Genomic DNA, 22,371 nt, shown 5'->3' with positions numbered 1-22,371 from the left:
TGATTAGTTAGGGTTGGGTGATCTGTTGGACTTGGTGATCTTGGAGGTCTCTTCCAACCTGGCTGATTCTATGATTCTGTGAATGAATGACTTTACCAAAACGCTGTCAGTAATGGGTGCCTGGAGTCTGTAGGTGTTTGCATGGGGCTGTTGCTGACAGTGTTCACTGCTGGTGTTTCAGTGCCGGTGCTGGGCGGACAGGCTGCTACATTGTCATCGACATCATGTTGGATATGGCCGAGAGAGAAGGGGTGGTGGACATCTACAACTGTGTCAAAGCCTTACGGTCCCGCCGCATCAACATGGTGCAGACAGAGGTATGCAAGTTGACCTTCAAAGCACCTGATGCTTTCTGGAGCATTCTAGGTTGCTCTGAAAAGAGCAGGCAGTGGTCCTGTTGAGGGCTTGTCTCCACTGGGGAGGATGGCTCAGTACAAAGAGCACCCAGGACCAGGACTGGCAGCTCGTTCTGTCTTCACACAAACAAGTGCCTGCCTAGCTTTGTGATAAAAAAGGTGTGGAGGAGTTTTTAGGAAGATACTATGGTACACCTGTCTGTCACATCTGTTCTTAGCTCTGCTATCAACAATTCCAGGAACCCAAAGCTGGAATTTCATTCAGCAGGTTGCCACTGGTTTTAGACTAGCTCCAATCATTTGCTCCATGGTTTGAATTACCTGTGGAATTTTACATCCATTTCACTCTTTTTTTTTTTTTCAACTCTTATTTTTATCTGCTTTATTAACCTCATTGCAAAACCTTTTTCTTTTTCTGCCCTTTTTGTCTTTCATCATGCCTTCAGCAACTCCACAGCCTAAGGTGATGAAGCTGTAACAGCTCCCATTCTGCCTCCTGAGTATCACTGAGCTTCCACAGAGCAGAGCTTATTCATTTATATTAAGACAGGCTACCTAAAGTGGTTTACTACTTCTCTCTCCTGTCCTTCATGTGGACACCTACCTGAGGAGGTATTTGACCACGTGCAAACCCCTGCAGGTGGCAGCCATACACATCAATGTGATTTGGTGTAATTTTTATTGCATGCTACAACCTGTTGAACAAATAAATGTTCACTGCTAGAGGGTCATTAACCATTGGGAAGTGTGCTGGATGGAGTGTGTCAGTGTGACTGCTTCAGCCATCCCAGTTCCATCTACTCTTGCATGTGAATTAACATTCCTGCTGCTGTTCATTTCTCTCACTTTTGCTTTTTACCTCTCATTTTCTCTCTGAGGTTCATACTGACACAGCAAAATAAAGCTGTCGTTGCAGGGAGTTCTTGTGATGGTCATCTAGAAAAGAGGGATGGCAATAGGTATATGGTCCCTGTGACCATGGTCCCAAGACAAGTGGTGTTGTTACCGGCACATGTGAAAGTTTGTGCTGCTAATAACCTCATGGGCAGCCACACTTGTTGGGTGAGGCTGGCATAGTTCTCACACTCTGCTTCTTAGACACCGTTTGTATCTCTTACTCTTGGGGTGAGTGAATGTCATAGGCATTATCTGAAAATTGACAGGAGGCTTGATTGGAATGGTAGTGCAGGTGTCTGGGACTCAGGATATCTCAAGGCAAGTCAGAAAACAAACAAACTAAAAAAAACATGAAGAAATGCTGTTTCTGTTGGGATACACTTGAATTTCTTACTGGCCTAGAGCCAGCTATCAAACACTTGTGTGCTGGCTTGCACAAGCATACATAAGGGGGGAATGCAACATGCCTGGTGGACAACAAGTTATCCATGGGACAGCAATGTGCCCTCGTGGCCAAGAAGGCCAATGGGATCCTGGGGTGCATTAAGAAGAGTGTGGCCAGCAGGTCAAGGGAGGTTCTCCTCCCGCTCTACTCTGCCCTAGTGAGGCCCCACCTGGAATATTGCATCCAGTTTTGGGCTCTCCATTTCAAGAGGGACAGGGATCTGCTGGGGAGAGTCCAAGGGAGGGCTACCAGGATGATGAAGGGCCTGGAGCACTGCCCTGTGAAGAAAGGCTGAGGGCCCTGGGGCTGTATAGTTTGGAGAGGAGAAGGCTGAGAGGGGATTTAATCAATGTAATCTGAGGGCTGGGTGTCAGGAAGGAAGGGACAGGAACAGCCTCTGCTCACTTGTGCCCTAGGGTAGGACAAGGGGCAATGGATGGAAGTTCCACCTCAACATGAGGAAGAACTTCTTTACTGTAAGGGTCCCAGAGCACTGGAACAAGCTTGCCAGAGAGGTTGTGGAGCCTCCTTCTCTGGAGCCTTTCCATCCCTGTCTGGATGTGTTCCTGTGTGACCTGTGCTGGATTCTCTGGTCCTGCTCTGGCAGGGGGGTTGGACTCAAAGATCTCCAGAGGTCCCTTCCAACCCCTCATATCCTGTGATCTGTGATCATTGCTAATCACAGGAGTAATGCTTGAACCAGTGTGCTCTTCCTGCTGGTACTGTAAAACTGAAAGATGTTTTTTCACACCAAAATGAGCAAAGCCAACAAGTCACAGCCATCCACACAGAAACCCACAAGCACCACAAGCAAACTGAAAACCTCCACTGAAATGAATTGCTCTGCCTGTTCTGTTAAGTTTTGCTGCATTTCATTTGGTTCTGAAGAAAACTCCCTTGCCAACTGCTTCCCAGTTAGAACAAGATTGTGTTTGTATTAAAGTGGTATTTAATGGATTGATGGACACTGCCTTGAATGACTTTTCCAGCATGCAGGAGATCTGTTTACCCTAGAAGAAGGGAAGATCTGTTGGTTGTAAATGGTTCTGATTTGTTGTTTCTTTCCCTGATCTGGTAGGAGCAGTATATCTTTATTCATGATGCCATTCTAGAAGCTTGCCTGTGTGGAGAAACTGCCATTCCTGTCTGTGAATTCAAAGCTGCTTATTTTGATATGATTAGAATAGACTCTCAGACAAACTCTTCACATCTGAAAGATGAGTTTCAGGTATTCACAGCTCCCACTAACTCAGCATGTGACAGCACATTCTTTTTTTTTGCCTCTAGGTACATTTCTTTTAAGGGAAAAGGGGTTTCATATCACGTTCACAGCATTTGGTCCCTTACTTTTAATCCACAAATTAAAGCTCTCGTGTTTATGTGCTTTGCAAAGTTGTTTTCAACATGGACTATCTCCCTTTGAATAAAATTGCAGTGAGTATCTGCTGGGAATAAAAGCACTGACTAGGAACCACAGGGAGATTTGGCTTGCATTTGCACAGCTCAGACACAGCTCTGCAGAGCTCCAAAGGATCCTCTTTCTTTTATTGTTTTCAGAGGGGTTGGTGTCCTGCAGAATCTGTTCAGTGGTGCACGTAGCACCTTCTACACCTACAGCTGAACCCTCACACACCTTGAAAAGCCCCAGTGTGTCCCATCCAGCAGCTGGGAACTCTTTCCTTGCTAATGCCTTCTTGCTAATTGCATCCAGTTCTGGGCTCCCCAGTTCCAGAGGGACAGGGATCTGCTGGAAAGAGTCCAATGGAGAGCTACCAGCATGCTGAAGGGACCTGAGCACTGCCGTATGAGGAGGGGCTGACAGCCCTGGGGCTTTTTAGTCTGGACAAGGGGATTTAATAAATGTGTATAAATATCTGAGGACTGAGGGTCAAGAGGGAGGGGACAGGCTCTGCTCAGTTGCACCCTGGGATAGGACAAGAGACAATGAATATAAAGTACAGCACAGGAGGTTCCACCTCAACGTGAGGAGGAACTTCTTCACTGTGAGGGTCACAGAGCCCTGGAACAGGCGGCCCAGAGAGGTTGTGGAGTCTTCTTCTCTGGAGCCTTTCCAGCCCCATCTGGATGTGTTCCTGTGTGACCTGTGCTGGATTCTATGGTCCTGCTCTGGCAGGGGGGTTGGACTCAATGATCTTTGAAGATCCCTTCCAACCCTTCACATCCTGTGAGCCTGTAATACCTCACATTTTCCCCTGATGCAATATTTCCAGTGAAAACTTGGGGAATCTGGAGTCCCTTGCCTGTTAGCTCAGCATGCTAAAGCCAGCCTCCTCTCTCCCTCAGACCCTGAATTCGGTGACCCCGCGCCTGCAGGCGGAGGACTGCAGCATAGCCTGCTTGCCAAGGAACCATGACAAGAACCGCTTCATGGATATGCTGCCACCTGACAGATGTCTGCCTTTCTTAATTACTATTGATGGGGAGAGCAGCAACTACATCAATGCTGCTCTTATGGACGTAAGAGACTATCTCCTTTGTCTGCACAGTGTGCCCTGAGAAGATGTGTAATATGAGAGGGAGCCCTGGCTGCTTTAAGAAAGGGTCATTCTTTCTTACTGTGGGGCTCAGTAGAACAACCCTAGAAAAGAAGGGTGGGGGAAATGGGTTAGAAACCTCACCAGCATCTCTTGTTTTTTCACAAGGTTTGTTATCTTTAGTCTTTTGCATCCCCAGGATTCTCCCCTTGGTTATGTTTAGTCATTTGCATCTCCAGGATTCTCCCCTTGGTTGTCTTTAGTCTTTTGCATCCCCAGGATTCTCCCCTTGGTTACCTTTAGTCTTTTGCATCCCCAGGATTCTCCCCTTTGTTTGTTGTCTTTAGTCTTTTGCATCCCCAGGATTCTCCCCTTTTTAACATTGTTCCTCTGTGATTTACTCTGGCTGATCCTTGCTCTAGCAAGAGGGTTGAACTAGATGATCTTTAGAGGTCCCTTCCAACCCCCAGCACTCTGTGATTATTATTAAGTGCTAGACCCTGGGCCTTGAAATTTCAAATCTCAGCAGGATCTCAAAAATTTGCTGTTTGTTGGGAAACAAATATGACCTAGGTGGCTATGAGATTACCACTGCTGCTTTAGAGTGAGGGCTTGTGAATATTGAAGGAGGAGAGGCAGGGGAACAATGAAAACAGTTGTGTTTCTTTGGGATGTTGGGGGATAGCATTGAGGGGCTTTGTTGTTCATGTTGTGAGTTGCTGCTCTTTAAAGTTGGAAGTTTGAGTGATAGAAGGTCCAGAGGAAGCCACAAACATGATCAGAAGGCTGGGGCATCCCTCCTATGGGGATAGGCTGAGAGAGTTGGAGCTGTTCAGCCTGGAGAAGAGTCTCCAGGGAGACCTTAGAGCAACCTTGCAGTAGCTGAAGGAGCTACAGAAGAGCTGGGGAAGGATTTTTGACAAGGGCTTGGAGTGACAGGATGAGAGGCGATGGCTTTGAGCTGGAAGAGGGCAGACTGAGCCTGGAGATGAGGAAGAAATTCCGTAGAGTGAGAATGGTGAGACACTAGAACAGGTTGCCCAGGGAAGTTGTGGATGCCCCCTGCCTGGAGGTGTTCAAGGCCAAGTTGGATGAGGTCTTGAGCAACCTGGGCTGGTGGAGTTGTCCCTGTCTATGGCTGGGGGGCAGGTTTGAACTAGATGATCTTCAGTGTCCCTTTCAACCCAAACCATTCCACGATTCTGTATAATCATCAGAGAAAAAGGTAAAATAATGTGAAAAGTGGAGATAAACCTGCTCCTAGATGCCTGAATGATACAGCAGCACATCACATCTGCTGTCAGATACCTGCCTGTGCCTGTCAGTAACATGTCCAAAGTTAGGCCCCTAAAGCCACCTTTACAGTAAATAAATGAGTGGCCTGATGTCCAGGAGCATCCCCAACTCCTCAGAAATGAAGTGCTGTCAGAAGCTGCAGTGTCAAGAAGAAATTGCTGGAAGAAAATGACAAATAGCAACAGAAAACATCAGGGCTGATTCATCCCAGAGTTCTGCCTGACCTAGTGCAGGAAACATTTGAAGTGCAAGTAAAATGCAGTCCCTAAACTCACCATTAGCTATTGTGCCAGGAAAATAGAGGAGCTGAATGTGAGACCAAGCTGTTAGGGAGTCACTGGGGCTGAATGGATGAATTAAAGCAGTGAGCAGAATTTTGGTGGCAACCAAAATTGTTTAGAATTGCACTTAAGCAGCTGGCTAAAAATCATGTGCTAGGGACCAAGCAAGGCAGCTGCATAGAGAGCAGTGTGGTTTGAGGAGAGAGGAGGACAAGGCAGGCTGAAGGACTGGGTGGCAGGAGGACTCTGGGTGTGGAACAGTGTGTGGCAGGCAGGGACAGGAAGCAAGCAGTGGATTAATGGAGGAGCAATCAGAGGCAAGTAAGGAAAGCCAGAAATGACAGTAATAAAGGGGGGGAAAAAAAGCAGCAGAAAAGAAGAAAAGGTAATGTATTGCAATGAAGGCATATAACAAGGCTATAAGTACAGAGCTAAAACTTGAGTAATAAAAGCTTTTTCTTGCCCTTTCTCTTTGATTTTTTTTTTTTTAATAAGATTGGTTTATTGAGCAAGGGGAACCCCACTGCTGGGCAAGAAAAGGGGACTTTGGAGAGCAAAACAGAAATGGAAACTTTCCTCTTTCTGCATTGTGCTTGTCCCCGTGTTCCCACCAAAATGTTTCTGCTTCCCAGCGTGACAGCAGCTCTCCTGCCTGTTCTTTTTGACAGTGTGATCAGCTCAGACTCAGTATCTGCTCTTGTTATTGAAAAGACCAGAAATGGTGGGGAAGAGGACTAGGAAAACATCAGCTGGGACATGGGTTATTGCTTAGAAACACAAAGGAAGAATCGATATTGGTTGTTCCTCTTTGCTCCCTGGGCAGTTCTAGGAAGTAGGACACAAACTGCAACTACCCCAATATGCTTCTTGCATTAGGAAAAGGTAGGAAACACAGGTTGAAAAACTGGGAGTCTCCTTATTCTGCAGTCAGATAAGGTGCTAAGGACATTAATTTGTTATCTTCACAGTTTACAGCAAGCAGAAGGTTCCCTCTGGGCGTCACACTATGTTCTTTAAGGATGTATTGATATATTGCTGATCAATACTTCAAGGGTGGGTGGCAGGAGGATGGGACCAGGCTTTTTTCAGTGGTGCCCAGTGACAGGACAAGGGGTAAAGGGCACAAACTTGAACAGAAGAAGTGTGCTGGTTTGGGGCCAGACAGATCATCTCTTGACCTGAAAGGGACAAAAGAATGACACTCACACAAATGGATTGGAAAGTGATGGAAAGTTTAAATGGAAAAGCAATTGGTGAAGCTACAGAGAACTACAAACTACAAAGCATAGTGGAAAAGAACATCCTAAAGCATACAGAACCCCTCACAGAATTCCCAAAGGCTTCCCAATCCTCCCTTCCTCCCACCTGAGGGTCTACCGAAAACCCCCAGGGCTCTTTCTTCCCCCCCCCCCCCCCCTCCCACTGCTAGGCAAGTCTCAGGCTGGCCAGGTCTGAGACTGCCCACCCCCTCCATTCTCCTCCTGGCATTAGGCCTAGACAGGCCTAAGTGGTCTTGAGGATACTCCCCCGGCATTACCCGATAAAAGAGAGCATCTCCCATGGGAGCAGAGAGGGAAGAAAGAGAAAGATAATGACTTTGCAGATGGATTTATAGGGCACAGGATTTATGGGTAGAAATACGCCGTTTCCTGTGTCCACCCCTATTGGGTGGGCACCCAGGACACCAGATGTGTAATTTATGTGGCAGTGGCAGGGGGCACCCAGCCTAAACTGCCACAAGAAGTTCCATCCAAACATGAGGAGGAACTTATTCAATTTAAGGATGATGGAGCCCTGGACGAGGCTGCCCAAAGAGGTGGTGGAGTCTCCATCTCTGGAGATGTTCAAAATCCACCTGTGTGACCTGCTCTAGGTGATCCTGCTTTGGCAGAAGGATTGGACTGAATGATTTTCAGAGCTCTGTTCCACCCCCTCCCATTCTGTGTATGATTGCACATGAAGATATCCATCATATCAGCCTTTAAACAAGCAACCTTCCATACCAAAAGTGGCTTAGCTTCCCTGCCAGGTCTTTCTCCGAGCTTAATTTACTTACTGCAGTAAAAAAACCAGCCAAGCTGTGTGTGGTACCAGCATGGGTGCTAAACACGGGGATCTCTGCCTTGCACGCAGCAGTCCCAGCACTTCATGTTCCGGTTGGTGACTCACAATCTTACCCACCTACAAGAATATTCACCATCTTACAGTTTCTCATATTAACCTGCTGGTGCTTCCTTGAGAATCTGTATTCCTTCGCTGCAGAACTCTTCCCTCCATTGCTGCAAATTACTTACCAGAAAAAAACTCCTGCTCTCTCCTCTTCTGCCTGCTGCTGGTAGTACCCGTGCTGCAGGGAACTAGCCCCTCTGCTACCAGCTGCATCCCAACTAACCCAGGCAAGGCTGGAAATGCTCATTTGCAGTTGTGTGTAATGCAGCATAAGGAAAATGGAATCTGCTGTCATGACAGGAGGTAGCTGCATTTTGCTGCTTAACTTCTGCTTTCTGCTGGAAATGGGGCCCAGTAATCCTGAGAGTCAGTCTGTGGGTGACCCTGTGACACCTAACCAGAATCTGGGATCTAGCTTAGTCTCCAGTTGTATCACAGAGCTCACATGTAACCTGCTGTGGATGGGGTGGCCTTCTGAGACCTCTGCACTCTTCTCTGCAGCATGGGGAGCTTTCCTTCTTGGTCTCCTGGGCACAGTACCTGGAGAGCAGAGCTGCCTGAGCTTAGCAGAGCCCTGAGGAGTGTGCACATTCTGATCTGCTTTGTGCACATCTAGACTGCCTCCTGCACAGCTGAGCTGCCTCTCCACCTCTGAACTGAAACAGGGCCTGGCCTGTAACAAAACAGAAGGCAGACCTGAGCAGAGCAACCTCTTTGTTCTTGCTGCATTCCCTAATGTACTTTTGACCTCAGCTTTGGTGAAATCCGTGGTGATTGCTGTGGCAGCTTTGTTCTGCTGGGATGTTTTTTTCTGTTGCAGTGTGGGAATGGAAGTGATTAAGCCCTTTCTGCACTGGTGCTAATACAATGCTTTGCCTTTGCAGAGCTACAGGCAGCCAGCAGCATTTATTGTCACACAACATCCGTTACCAAACACTGTGAAAGACTTCTGGAGATTAGTCTATGACTATGGCTGCACTTCTCTGGTGATGCTAAATGAAGTCGACTTGGCACAGGTTGGTTTGGGGCTCAAGTTTTCTGTGTACCATCACGTGCTGGAATCCCTTTGGATGCACTGTGTGCTCACAACGTGGAGCAGTGCAGTGACTTTACAGCTGTTCTCTGCTTTAGCTCTGGTATCAGTTGATAGAAGGAGAGGAAATGGCCTGAAGTTGTGCCAGGGGAGGGTTAGGTTGGAGGTGAGGAAAAAATTTCTTTGCTGTAAGAGTGGTCAGAGATTGGGACAGGGGGGTGGTGGAGTCACCATCCTTGGAAGTGTTCAAGAAATCCCTAACGAGGCCCTGGGCAGCCTGATCTAGTTGGGGATGTCCCTGCTGACTGTGGGGAGCTCAGACTGGATGAGCTTCGGAGGTCCCTTCTAGCCTGAACCAGTCTATGGAGCATGTAGACATGGCAGGGTGGGAGGTGGTTTAATGGCCATGGTGATGCTGGGCTGACAGTTGGACTGGATGACCTTCGAGGGCTTTTCCAACCCAAACAAGCCTGGGAGGATGTGCTAATCAACGCTGGTCACTCGGGAGAGCTTCAGTGAACTGCCTGCAGCGGAACAGGGCAGCACCCAGGCTGTGGCTGCTCAGTGCTGCCTGTTCTGCTCCGGCAGGGCTGCCCCCAGTACTGGCCCGAGGAGGGGATCCTGCGCTACGGCCCCATCCAGGTGGAGTGCATGTCCTGCTCCATGGACTGCGACGTCATCAACCGCATCTTCAGGATATGCAACCTCACCAGAGTAAGTGTGGACACGGCGGGGTGCCACAGGGAAGGGGAGCCTCTGTGCACTCACTGGGCTCTGAACAACGAGAGCAAAGCACTCATGCAATCCCCAGCACAAATCCAGGCTGGGCAGGGACTGGCTGGAGAGCAGCCTTGAGGAGAGGGACTTGGGGGTGCTGGGGAAGGAGAAGCTCAACATGAGCTGTCAGTGAGCACTTGCAGCCCAGAAAGCCAAGCAGAGCCTGGGCTGCATCAGGAGAAGTGTGGCCAGCAGGTCAAGGGAGGTGATTCTCGCCCTCTGCTCCACTCTGCTGAGACCCCACCTGGAGTACTGTGTCCAGTTCTGGAGCCCCTATTACAAGAAGGATCTGGACATGCTGGAAGGTGTCCAGAGAAGGGCCACAAGGATGAGCAGAGGGCTGGAGCACCTCTCCTATGAGGAGAGACTGAAAGAGTTGGGGTTGTTCAGTCTGGAGAAGAGAAGGCTCTGAGGTGACCTTCTTGTGGCCTACCAGTATCTGAAGGGGGCTCCAAGAAAGCTGGGGAGGGACTTTTTAGGATCTCAGGTAGTGACAGGACTGGGAGGAATGGAATAAAGCTGGAAGTGGGGAGATTCAGGCTGGACATGAGGAAGAAGTTCTTCCCCATGAGAGTGGTGAGAGCCTGGAATGGGTTGTCCAGGGAGGTGGTTGAGGCCCCATCCCTGGAGGTGTTTAAGGCCAGGCTGGATGAGGCTCTGGCCAGCCTGATGTAGTGTGAGGTGTCCCTGTCCATGGCAGGGGGGTTGGAACTGGATGATCCTTGTGGTCCCTTCCAACCCTGACTGATTCTATGATTCTATGTTCCTTAAGACATCATCCAGAAGAAATCACACTCAGTAGGCTTTGAATAATAGTAATTCTTAAGACATCATCCAGAAGAAATCAGTCAAGCATCGCTACTTAGTACTGATCTCTAGTCATTTTCTCTAGCAGCTTGGGAAGGGCTGTTGCTCTGGGGTGTTCTCCCTGAGGAGCAGGACTACAGCACAGGAGGGTTCACTTGAACTTAAGGAAAAACTTTGAGGGTCCCAGAGAGGTTGTGGAGTCTTATTCTCTGGAGACTTTCATAACCTACCTGGACACATTCCTGTGCAGCTTGATGTAGGTGAACCTTTGCTTCTCAGGTGGGTTGGACTAGATGATCTCTAGAGGTTCCTTCCAACCCCCACCATTCTGTGATTCTGTGATTTCTTATAAAGCAGAAATCCTTTTTTTCTTTTCCTCATCTTCATTCATTACAGCAAGAATGGGAGTAGTTTAAGAATCAAGAATCAAGAATCAAGAAGGTTGGAAGAGACCTCAAGGATCATCGAGTCCAACCTGCCACCCTACACCTCATGCCTATCTAAACCATGGCACCAAGTGCCACGTCCAATCCCCTCTTGAACACCTCCAGGGATGGTGACTCCACCACCTCCCTGGGCAGCCCATTCCAATGGCCAACCACTCTCTCTGTGAAGAACTTTCTCCTCACCTCCAGCCTAAACCTCCCCTGGTGCAGCTTGAGACTGTGTCCTCTTGTTCTGGTGCTGGTTGCCTGGGAGAAGAGACCAAACCCCTCCTGGCTACAACCTCCCTTCAGGTAGTTGTAGACAGCAATGAGGTCTCCCCTGAGCCTCCTCTTCTCCAGGCTAAACAGTCCCAGCTCCCTCAGCCTCTCCTCATAGGGCTCACCAGCCTCGTTGCCCTTCTCTGGACATGTTCCAGCAATTCAACATCTTTCCTAAACTGAGGGGCCCAGAACTGGACACAGTACTCAAGGTGTGGCCTAACCAGTGCTGTGTACAGGGGTACAATGACCTCCCTGCTCCTGCTGGCCAGACTATTCCTGATGCAGGCCAGGATGCCATTGGCTCTCTTGGCCACCTGGGCACACTGCTGGCTCATGTTCAGGCGGCTGTCAACCAGTACCCCCAGGTCCCTTTCCACCTGGCTGCTCTTCAGCCACTCTGACCCCAAAGAATAGGTGATTCCAGTTTTTCCCAGAGATTATGTGTGGATTGACTTGTAGCTCTGGAAATCCCCCTGAGAATGGAACTGAAAACAGCACCACAGCATAAGCTGCTTCAGATAATGTCTAAGGGTCTCTAAAACGTGTAGCTAGAATGTCATATTTCCCCAGGACAGTGTCATGAAGAACAGCTTTGGTGCAAAGGCCGTGTACTGATGCTCCCCACTTCTCTTTCCCACACTCATTACTTCACTACACCCTCTCATCCTGCACTGCAGCTCTGGACCCCTCAGGCAGGCCAGGAAAAGCTGCTTGTGGGTCCACACAATAAGCTAATGTGAACCTGTGTGAGCAATGTGAAGTCCATGTGAGCAGAGGATGTGTATTCTGTATGCTTTGTGTGCAGTGAATGAAACATCCCTGTCTGTAAGCTAGTTACAGTGACAGGTATTTAACTCAGTAACTTCTGGGGGATGTTTCCTGTGCTGAATCAAGAGCAGGAGCACTGATGCTGGTTGTGCAACCAGCACCTTCTCAACCTGAATGTGAGAACCACAACAGAAAAGGAGGATAGTGGCATCCTGCAAAGCAGGGTGTGAGAAACCTCTGAAAGCTCCTCTGCTTCTGAAGGCTTCTGCAGTGCTGTGCATTTAGCATCTTTTTCTCCACTTCAGCAGCAGTCCAAGTCCTATATTCTTGTGGACTCTTTCACACCTTCCAGCATCTTCTCTTTTTGCTGTGCTGTGGTGTTTCGTGCTGTCACAGCATCTTCTCAAACCCTGTCCACCTCACAGTGTCTCCTCCTTTACCTCACCTCCATGAATCACTTATTTTTTGCCTTTACACAGAAAAATTTACAGATGCCTGTGCCACCCTTGCATGTAGAGTTAGCCATCAATCCCTGTTTCACTTACTGTTACTGCTTTGTAACTTTCATCCAACACTGACCTTACACACCACCAATACTCAGTAGTCAGCAGAAAGGAGAAGTCTACATGAAAATTGCAAACTTCACTTTTTAAGGGCTGGGTTAAAGCTGAGGTCCTAACAAGCTGTCCAGGGAAGTGGTGGAGTCATCATCCCCTGAGGTGGTCAAAAAATGAGTAGCTGTGGCATGTCAGGACGTGGAGGTGTTGGGACCTGATGATCTCAGAGGCCTTTTCCAGCCTTAGTGACTCTGATTCTGTATTTGGAGGAATATATTTAACTTTTTCTGCTGTTGAAGAAAAGCTGTGAAGAGAGCTGAGCACTGTGTGTACAGAGATAGTTGCTTTGTTTTTTTTTCCTTTGGTTTTAGCCACAGTTTAATTTTTCAAAGTGCAGAAATCAGTTTGTGCGGAGCCAGTGTTTCATGCAAACTTGTATTTGGCTCCTATTCAGAGAAAAGGAAAACATTTTCAGCTCTTCATACCTTGTTTGGAAACTACAGGAAATTAAAGTGTAGGCACCCTGGTACATACCACACCATGGCACTTTTTGTGGTGGTGTTTTGAGACTTCCTCTTCCCCCCCCCTTTTGGTTAATTTCTTCTTTTTTCACTTTTTACTTATTTTTAAGGTGGTTTGATTTTCCACTCCTTTCTGCCATGGTCTTTTTTTCCTTTACATCTTCTCTCTAAAAAAAATATCTCTGCTCTGTATTTCCTGTTCTGAAATCCACATCCCTACTCCTTTTCATCTTCTTCAGCTCCAAGAAACTGAACAGACTATTTATTCTTCTAATTATTGAGGCCTTTCTAGTGCCAGTCTAATTCTTTCTTCAAAGCTCTCCCTGTGTAGCATCTAGCAGCAAGGCTTTCATGGTTATCCCAGTCTGGCAAAAAAGGGAAATAGATGCATCTGTGCACCAGCATTACTTGGTGTTTAGCTGTACTGTGGGGTCAGGTCATGCATGGGAGCCTAAAGAAAGTTGCTTTTTTTCTCTGAGTCTGAGAATTTAATTGCTTGTTGATGTTAAGGATGGAAACCTTTGCCACACAGAATTTAGGGAAATTCCCCCCCCCCCTTTTTTTTTTTTTGACATCTTCCTTGAGTTCAAGTGTAGGAATTCTTGGAGACCCTACCATGTAATGCATGTACATGTTGGAATCCATAATGTAAACAGTCAGGTTTCATGTTTTATAGTTTGGATGTTCTCATCCATGATGTCAAGGCCAGGTTGGATGAAGCCTGGAGCAACCTGGTCTAGAGGGAGGTGTCCCTGCCTGTGGCAGGGGGGTTGGAAGTAGAAGATCTTTAAGGTGCCTTCCAACCCAAACCATGGAGAATAAATCTTATGAAGAGCAACTGAAGGAGCTGGGGATGGTTAGTTGGAAAAACAGGAGGCTGAGGGGAGACCTCATTGCTGCCTACAACTACCTGGAAGGAGGTTGTGGAGAAGTTGGTCTTTTCCCAAGGTAATTAGTGATAGAACAAGTGATATCACAATTAGTGATAGAACAGCCTCAAGCTGTGACTGGGCAAGATTAGACTGGACATTAGGAAAAAAAAATACATGGAAATAGTGGTCAGGGATTGGAATGAGCTGCCCAGGGATGTGGTGGAGTCACCAAGCCTGGATGTGTTTAAAGTGGTTTGGATGTGGTGCTCTACAAGGTGTAGGGGTGAACCTGGTAGAGTAGGGTTTAATGGTTGGACTTGGTGATCCTGAGGGTCCTTTCCCACCTGAATGTTTCTGTGATTGTATGTAAAGATGCCATATTGACCTAAAGCTCTTTGGTTTCCTTCAGCCACAAGAGGGCTATCTGATGGTGCAACAATTCCAGTATTTGGGATGGGCTTCTCACAGAGATGTTCCAGCTTCCAAGAGATCCTTCTTGAAGTTGATTCTCCAGGTTGAAAAATGGCAAGAGGAATGTGAAGAAGGGGAGGGGAGGACCATCATCCACTGCCTGTGAGTAACTGGGAAAGAAAGTCCCCTGGGTTTGACTGGGCTGCTCTTCAGATGAGTGCTTCCAAAGCAGTTCTTGGTCTAAGTCCTAACAGTAGTCTTATGACTTCTGCACATGCCTTTGGTTCTCTTGTTAAACAAACAAAAAATAGCAACAAAAAAGACTATCACTGCTCCTGTATGTTGGCATTTCATCCACTTTCAGACTTGTCTGTCAGGTGAAGGTACCTTGGGAATGAGTGTTTTGGATGTGAGGGATGTTGTCTGCTTCTGTACACAACAGCATCCTTTTCGGGTACAAAATGTGTACAGATCCATTTCTGGATGGTCTCGGTGGGGAAATATTTTATGCTGAGTGCCAAAGTGGATCTTTTTTGTGTCTCTTGCATATTGTGTGTTGCATTTTTTCCACAAGACCTACTTCTATTTTATTTGAGAGTTTTAGACTGAAATCTGTAGACATATGAAATCAGAGGAAAGTTCTGTAATACACTCCAGTGATCCTAAAACTTGTTGGTTTTACAAGACCACTAGCTGCTTGCCTGAGACTGATATTTAAATGGGAGCTGGTCTCGGGGACTTGAAAAGGAAGTTTTTTTCTTTCCATAAGCAGCCAATGACCAATCTCTCTCTCATCTTATTTAAGTACAAAGTTTAAAACTTAGAAATTGAGTTATTCCCTTTAAGAAAAAAAAAAAAAAGGCTTCTGTTTAAATGTTCACAGTTACCCTGTGGCTCCTTTCTGCCCATCCGTCCTTATCCATGGAACCCTTCTGGCTAATTTAAATTTAAGAAGTAGTACCCACCTTAAATTCTTTGAAATGAAGGTTAAAATAGTTCAGGAGTGTCCCCAAAGGGTCACCAAGATACTGAATGAGCAATGCCTTGACATTACTCTGCCTCGATAATCCTCACACCACCAGGTAATTTAAGTGAGTCTCTTCCCAGAACTAAATGGAAAGTGTTGTACCTGCCATCAAACTTAGGTTTTTATTTCTTATGCCTATAGAAATTGGGGTATATCTGGCAGGGAGGTATAGTGGGCTGTAAGGGCACAATTCAAAAGAAGTAATGGGGAGGAAGGTCAAAAGCAGCAAATATTTCAGTGTGCACTTGCAGCCCAGAGAGCCAAGCAGAGCCTGGGCTGCAGCAAGAGAAGCATAGCCAGCAGGGCCAGGGAGGTGATTCTCCTCCTCTGCTCTGCTGAGACCACACCTGGAGTACTGCATCCAGTTCTATTACAGGAAGGATCTGGAGGTGCAGAGGAGGGCCATGAGGATGAGCAGAGGGCTGGAGCTGCTCTGCTCTGGAGACAGACTGAGAGAGTTGGGGTCGTGCAGTCTGGAGAATAGAAGGCTCTGAGGAGACCTTCTTGTGGCCTTCTAGTATCTTAAGAGGGCTGCAAGAAAGCTGGGGAGGGACCTTTTGGGAGGGTGTCAGGGAGTGATAGGACTGGGGGGAATGGATTCAAGCTAGAGGAGGGGAGGGTTAGGAAGAAGTTCTTCTCCAAGTGGGTGGTAAGACACTAGCACAGGTTGCCTAGGGAGGTGGTGGAAGCCTCATCCCTGGAGGTTTTTGCAGCCAGGCTGGATGTGGCTGTTAGCAACCTGCTGTAGTGTGAGGTGTCCCTGCCCATGGCAGGGGGGTTGGAACTGGATGATCCTTGAGGTCCCTTCCAACCCTGACAATTCTGTGACTCAAACTGGCTGGAGCTGCCAGGAGATCGCTCAAGCCTCCCGTTGGGACTCAGGGATCACACAAAGAGCTGCAAGAGCAGAAATGTATTCTGGATGCTCTTGCAGGCAGCTATGACATGTAACCAGCTCTCTCCCTTGCACACAGGAATGGTGGTGGCCGCAGTGGGATGTTCTGTGCCATTGGCATTGTGGTTGAGATGGTGAAAAGGCAGAACGTGGTGGACGTTTTCCACGCCGTGAAGACTTTGCGGAACAGCAAACCCAACATGGTAGAAACTCCGGTAAGCACCAGCTCCTCAGGGGTGCTGCAAACAACTGTGGAGCCACAGGCTCTCTGGAGGGAGCTGCATTCTCACTCCTGTGCTCACAACACTGATTTTGGACCACAAGAAGAAAGGGATATGGGGTTTGGGTCTTGGACTCCCCTGGTCGAGAAGAGTGGGCAGAGGCTGGTCGTGGTGTGAGCATGAGACTGGCAAATGTTACATCCTGTGGTGGAAATCTGTCAGGTGTGCACACAGAGCAGCATCCTGGTCATCACTGACACTGATTTGGTAGTTGTATCATGATGCTTTTCACAGAAAATATTCTCAGTTGACAGGATGCACTTTAATCTCCTACAGTAACCTGCTCTCTTTGAAGAGAACCATGGTAGCATAGGATTGTTATGGTTGGAAAAGCCCTCTAAGATCATCCAGTCCAACCATCAACCCAACACCTCCATGGCCATTAAACCATGGCCCAAAATGCCATGGCTACAGGTTTCTTGAACACCTCCAGGGATGGGGACTCCACCACCTCCCTGGGCAGCCTGTTCCAATCCCAGAAAAGAAAGTTTTCCTGATCTCCAACCTAAGCCTCCCCTGGCACAAGTTCAGGCCATTTCCTCTCCTTCTATCACCTCATCCTACCCCCACCTCACTGTAACCTCCTCTCAGGGAGCAATGAGGTCTCCCCTCAGCCTCCTCCAGTTTAAACACCCCCAGTTCCCTCACCAGTCCTGTTCTTTAGGCTTTTTAGCAGCTTTGTTGTCCTTCTCTGGACCTGCTCCAGCACATTGATATCTTTCTTGTAGTGATGTTGCAGTGTGCTGTGCTCAGATACACTGTCTTGAAATTTTGCAGAGCAAGGCAGGTCTTCTTCATAATGATCAGATGTAAAGTCCAGATTAGTAGCTGGAGCTGTGAACATTTTGCTTCTTAACAATTACTGCTTTGGAAGCAGTACTTAAAAGGCACAGAGATGTGGTGCTGAATACCAAGGTAGAGAATGGATTTGATGATCTGAAAGGTCTTTTCCAGCTGAAACAATTCTGTGGTTCTATGAATAATGGTGATGTTTGATACTCAGATTTGTAGCGGGCAGAATGATACCTTGAAACTTTAAAAGCAAAAAATTGGATCTAGTAGGTTTAAATAATGACCTTCTAATACCTGAAGGGAACCTAGGAGAAGGATGGAGAGAGACTGTTTACAAAGGCCTGCAGTGATAGGATAAGGGACAATGGTTTCAAACTAGAGAAGAGCAGATTTAGATTGGATGTGAAGAACAAGTTCTGCACCATGAGGGTGGGAGAACAGTGAAACAGGTTGCCCTGAGAAGTAGTTGAGGCCCCATGCTTGGAGATATTCAGGGTGAGGCTCAACAGGGCTCTGGGCAGCCTGATCTAGTTGAGGATGTCTCTGCTGACTGCAGAGGGGATTGGATTAGGTGATCTTTGGAGGTCCCTTCCAACCCAAACCATTCTATGATTCTATGAAACGAAGACAGAGAATCACAGAATTTGTTTTGATTCTGAAAGGACCTCTAGGATCACCACATCCAAATGGTGACCTAAATAGTAAACACTAGGAGTGATGAACTCCTGTCAGCAATGTGAGGCTGGCTGGGCAAAACCCCACAGCACTGAATGGTTGTGTGTACCCTGCCAGAGCTCACCAAAACCCAGCTCCTTCCTCAGGTGACTCTTTCTGTGTACAGACTGAGTGCTTGTCCTTCACTCACAAACACTGACCACTGGAGAAAATCGTCAACAAAAATTCTCCCCAGTGGATTTCTTTTGCTTCCTCTAAGTGTCTGTGAAGGCAGGTTAGACACTGTTTGGGAGGCTCTGCCATTTGACTCTCACTCTGCCAGTGTCACTTTGCAGCCAGATGGCTGCCTGCAGCATAAAACTCAGGGATGCCAAGTGACATTAAAAACGTTTTGCAGTTTATGAATAGTGAAAATTGCTTCTGACCTCCTGAACCTGCAAAATGGCTGGAGCTGCCTCTTCCCATATTGCCCTTTTTTGCCAGGTGCCAGTGTCTGCTTAGTATCAAGTAGCTTCTCTGATTGGTTGTGCTTGATTCTGAGCACAGATCCAGGCTGGGTGAGGAATGGCTTAAGATCAGTCTTGAGGAGAAGGGCTTGAGGGTGGCAGTTGGTGACAAACTCCCCAGGAGCCAGCAATGGTTCCTGGCAGCCCAGCAGGCAGCTGTGTGCTGAGCTGCATCCAGAGCAGGGAGAGCAGCAGCACAGGGAGGGGATTCTGCCCCTCTGCTCTGCTCTGCTCAGACCCCACCTGCAACACTGCCTCCAGTTCTGGGGCCCCCAGCACAAGAGGGAAATGGAGCTGTTAGAGTAGGTCCAGAGGAGGGCACAAAAATGATCAAAAGGCTGGAGCACTCTCCTATGGGGACAGGCTGGGAGGCTTGGGGCTGTTCAGCCTGGAGAAGAGAAGGCTCCAGGAGGACCTTAGAGCAGCCTTCCAGTACCTGAAGGGGGCTACAGGAGAGCTGGGGAGGGACTTCTGACAAGGGCTGAGAGTGATAGGACAAGGGACAATGGCTTTGAGCTGGAAGAGTGGAGACTGAGACTGGAAATTAGGAAGAAATAAATCCTTGCCAGTGAGGGTGGTGAGACACTAGAACAGGTTGCCCAGGGAGGTTGTGGGTGCCCTGTCTCTGGAGGTGTTCAAGGCCAGGTTGAATGAGACTTTGAGCAACCTGGGCTGATGGGAGTTGTCCCTGCTGACTGCAGTGGGGTTGGAACTGGGTGATCTTTAAGGTCTCTTCTATGAATCTATGATTTGCTTAATTATTGTGCACCACTTGCCCCACTTGCCAGTACAGACATGACAGCTGCCAGCACACCCTGGACAGCAGCAGCACTGGGCTGGGTGTTTTGCTTATTTTGCCATAAGTAATTAGCAGTTTGCTGTGCCATAGACCTCTGAGACACAACACAGAGCACTGCTGCCTGGATTTCAGTTCACTGCTGTGAAGAAAAGAGGTCAGATCACATGGAAAATGACTTGTGTCACTGTAAAGGGAGGCCAAGGTAGATTGTGTGTGTTTCTGATAAGTGGTGTGTAAGCTTATCTTTCCTTTCAAAGCAGTCCTCAATCCCAGTGTAGCTTTAACCTCCAGTTGCTGAATTCCCATAGTTTGGTGTTTCTGCACGCAGCAGAAAGGGTTTTTATTCACAGCCCTTGAGCAGCAGTGGCAGCTATTGAGTCAGTAGTTAGCAAACAAACCAGGAAGAACAATATGTAACCCTGTCATGTGCCCTACATTCAGCAACATGATCAGATAACAGAAACAAGGAGTGCAGTAAAGCCTTGAAGATAGCCTCACCACTTCCTGCTCGTGGATCATGCCAGCTTCCTCTGCAAACAAATAAATCACAAAGGCAGATTTGTTTGGTTAGGGCATGAGGACAACAGAGATGGAATTCATTGCCTTGCTTTCTCTCCTTCCCTCTCCCTCCTTCCTCTCACAGAATCACAGAATTCATCAGGTTGGAAGGGACCCTCAAAGGTCATCTTGTCCAAACCCCCTGCAGTCAGCAGGGACATCCCCAATTAGATCAGGTTGCTCAGAACCCCATCGAGCCTGACCATGAATGGCTCCAGTGATGAGCTGTCAACCACATCCCTGGGCAACCTCTTCCAGTATTTCACCAATCTCATAGTAAAGAACTTCCTGCTGTCCGAGTTGTATCTCCCCTGCTCCAGTTTCAAACCATTGTCCCTCATCCTGTCATTCCAAGCTTTTCTATGAAGTCCCTCCCAAGACTTCCTGTAGCCCCCTTCAGGTACTGGGGGGCTGCTCTAAGGTCTCCCCAGAGCCTTCCCTCCTCAAGTCTGAACAGCCCCAGCTCTTTCATCCCATCCTTATCCCATCCCAGCCTCTGTGATCATTGTGGACCTGCTCTGGACCCACTCCTTCAGGTCCATGTCCTTCCTGTGCTGAGGGCCCCAGAGCTGAACACAGCACTGCAGGTGAGGTCTCCCCAGAGCAAAGCAGAGGGGCAGGATCTCCTCTCTCTATCTCTGGCTACACTGCTCTGGATGCAGCCCAGGCTGCCACTGGCCTTCTGTGCTGCCAGTGCCCAGTGCTGGCTCCTGTCCAGCTTCCCACCCACCAGCACCCCCAAGTTCTTTTCTGCAGGGCTGCTCTCAATCTCATCATTCCCCAGCCTGGATTGATATTGAGGTTTGCTCTGTCCCAGGTGCAGGACCTTGCACTTCACCTTATTGAACCTCATGAAGTTCTCTGGTCTCACCTTTCCAGCCTGTCCAGGTCCCTCTGTATGTCATTCCCTCCTTTCAGTCCTATCGGCCTTACCACTTAGCTTGGTGTCAGCTGCAAACTTGTTGAGGGTCCAAGTCTCAGCTCTTAACAGCAGCCTTGCTAAGGAGAACCACTAACTATGATGGCATTTGGGGCTTTGATTTCTCTTTCCAATGTGCATCTGCTCACTTGATAACAACACTTGTGTGCAGCTTTGTGTCCTATCTGGGTGTTCCCATGCTGTCCAAGCAGCAGGCACTGAGTAACTGCTCAGCATCAGCTAACTGAAGCAGAAACAGATCAGAGTCGAGGTGCTTTCACTGCAAGAGTGCTCTGACTGATAGGAGAGCTCCTCATGTTTGATAAACCAGCTCAGAGCAGCAAATCACTGCATTCCAGGCAGGCACTTTCCCAGTTCACTGGCTGAGGTGAGTTTTTAAATCAGAGCTGGTGCTGAATGCCTTGGTGAGGCCACAGCTGGAGTACTGTGTCCAGGTCTGAGCCACTCAGGTCAAGAAGGACCTCAGGGAACTGCTTGAGAGAGTCCAGTGCAGAGCCACAAAAATGATGGAGTGGAACATCTTCCTTATGAGGAGAGCCTGAGGGAGCTGAGGGCTCTGTAGCTTGGAGAGACTGAGGGAGCTGAGAGGTGACCTCATTGCTGTTGATAAAGATGTGCAGGGTGAGTGCCAGGCTGGAGCCAGGCTCTGCTGGGTGATGCCCAATGCCAGCACAAGGGGCAGTGGTGGAAGCTGAGCCAGAGGAAGTTCCATGGAAACAGGAGGAGATTTTTTTCCCTGTGAGGGTGACAGAGTCCTGGAACAGGCTGCCCAGGGGGGTTGTGGAGTTTCCTTCTCTGGAGATATTCAAACTCCACCTGGCTGTGTTCCTGTGTGACATGCTCTAGGTGCTCCTGCTCTGGCAGGGGGGTTGGACTGGATGAGCTCTTGAGGTCCCTTCCAGCCCCTAACACTCTGTGATTCTGTGAAATATTTGTAAAGCAGGGAGAAAACAATTAAATGAAGAGAAGAACCCCCAGGCATGTAAAAGAAACCACAGGCACGTCAGGCTTGAAGTTCAAATTGCACAGTAGCTTAGCAGAGCCTTGTTCTTTGTTTGTAGATCCTGCTGCCACACGTTTCAGTATTTCCAACCAAAGCAATTCCATGATCTTAATGCTTTAGAATCTTAATTTACCTTCTTCTCTTTGCCTCTTTTGTTTCCCTCCTTAAAGGAGCAGTACCGCTTCTGCTACGACGTTGCACTGGAGTACTTGGAATCCTCTTAGCTGGAATGGATGTGACCAAGTTCACCAAACAGCTGAGTCTGAATATGCTGTTTTGACAACAGTTCCTGATCCTGTGAAGAAAGATTTTAGGGGTTGGGGAGGAAAAAAAGGGGTAGGGGCTGGGGGTAGGGGTGGGAGGGATTTGAAATTTTAAAATGCAAAGTATTTTTCTTATGAAGTTGTGTATCTGAATAAAAGAACTCAATCTGTTTCTATGCTTGTATACAGTATCAGCATTTAGTGCCACAACAAACACCACCACCACCACCATCCAAAAAA

The 22,371-nt window shown here is 48.0% G+C and overlaps 1 protein-coding gene across 1 annotated transcript in view; it reads left to right on the top strand.

The window, feature by feature from the left end:
- PTPRK (protein tyrosine phosphatase receptor type K) overlaps positions 1-22,092 on the top strand; it is a 426,155-nt gene extending 404,063 nt beyond the window's left edge. Inside the window, exons 27-34 of the mRNA XM_054393013.1 lie at positions 182-317; positions 2,777-2,926; positions 4,003-4,176; positions 8,824-8,955; positions 9,561-9,686; positions 14,391-14,554; positions 16,394-16,529; positions 22,039-22,092. Coding sequence (XP_054248988.1) covers positions 182-317; positions 2,777-2,926; positions 4,003-4,176; positions 8,824-8,955; positions 9,561-9,686; positions 14,391-14,554; positions 16,394-16,529; positions 22,039-22,092 — 1,072 coding nt within the window. The remainder of the gene's footprint in view (positions 1-181; positions 318-2,776; positions 2,927-4,002; positions 4,177-8,823; positions 8,956-9,560; positions 9,687-14,390; positions 14,555-16,393; positions 16,530-22,038) is intronic.
- The last annotated feature ends 279 nt before the right edge of the window (positions 22,093-22,371 follow it).

Source organism: Indicator indicator, chromosome 27 (assembly GCF_027791375.1).
Source record: "Indicator indicator isolate 239-I01 chromosome 27, UM_Iind_1.1, whole genome shotgun sequence".
Lineage (NCBI taxonomy): Eukaryota > Metazoa > Chordata > Aves > Piciformes > Indicatoridae > Indicator > Indicator indicator.
The sequence above is the reverse complement of the archived record's forward strand: the minus strand, read 5'-3'. Positions and strand labels throughout refer to the sequence as shown.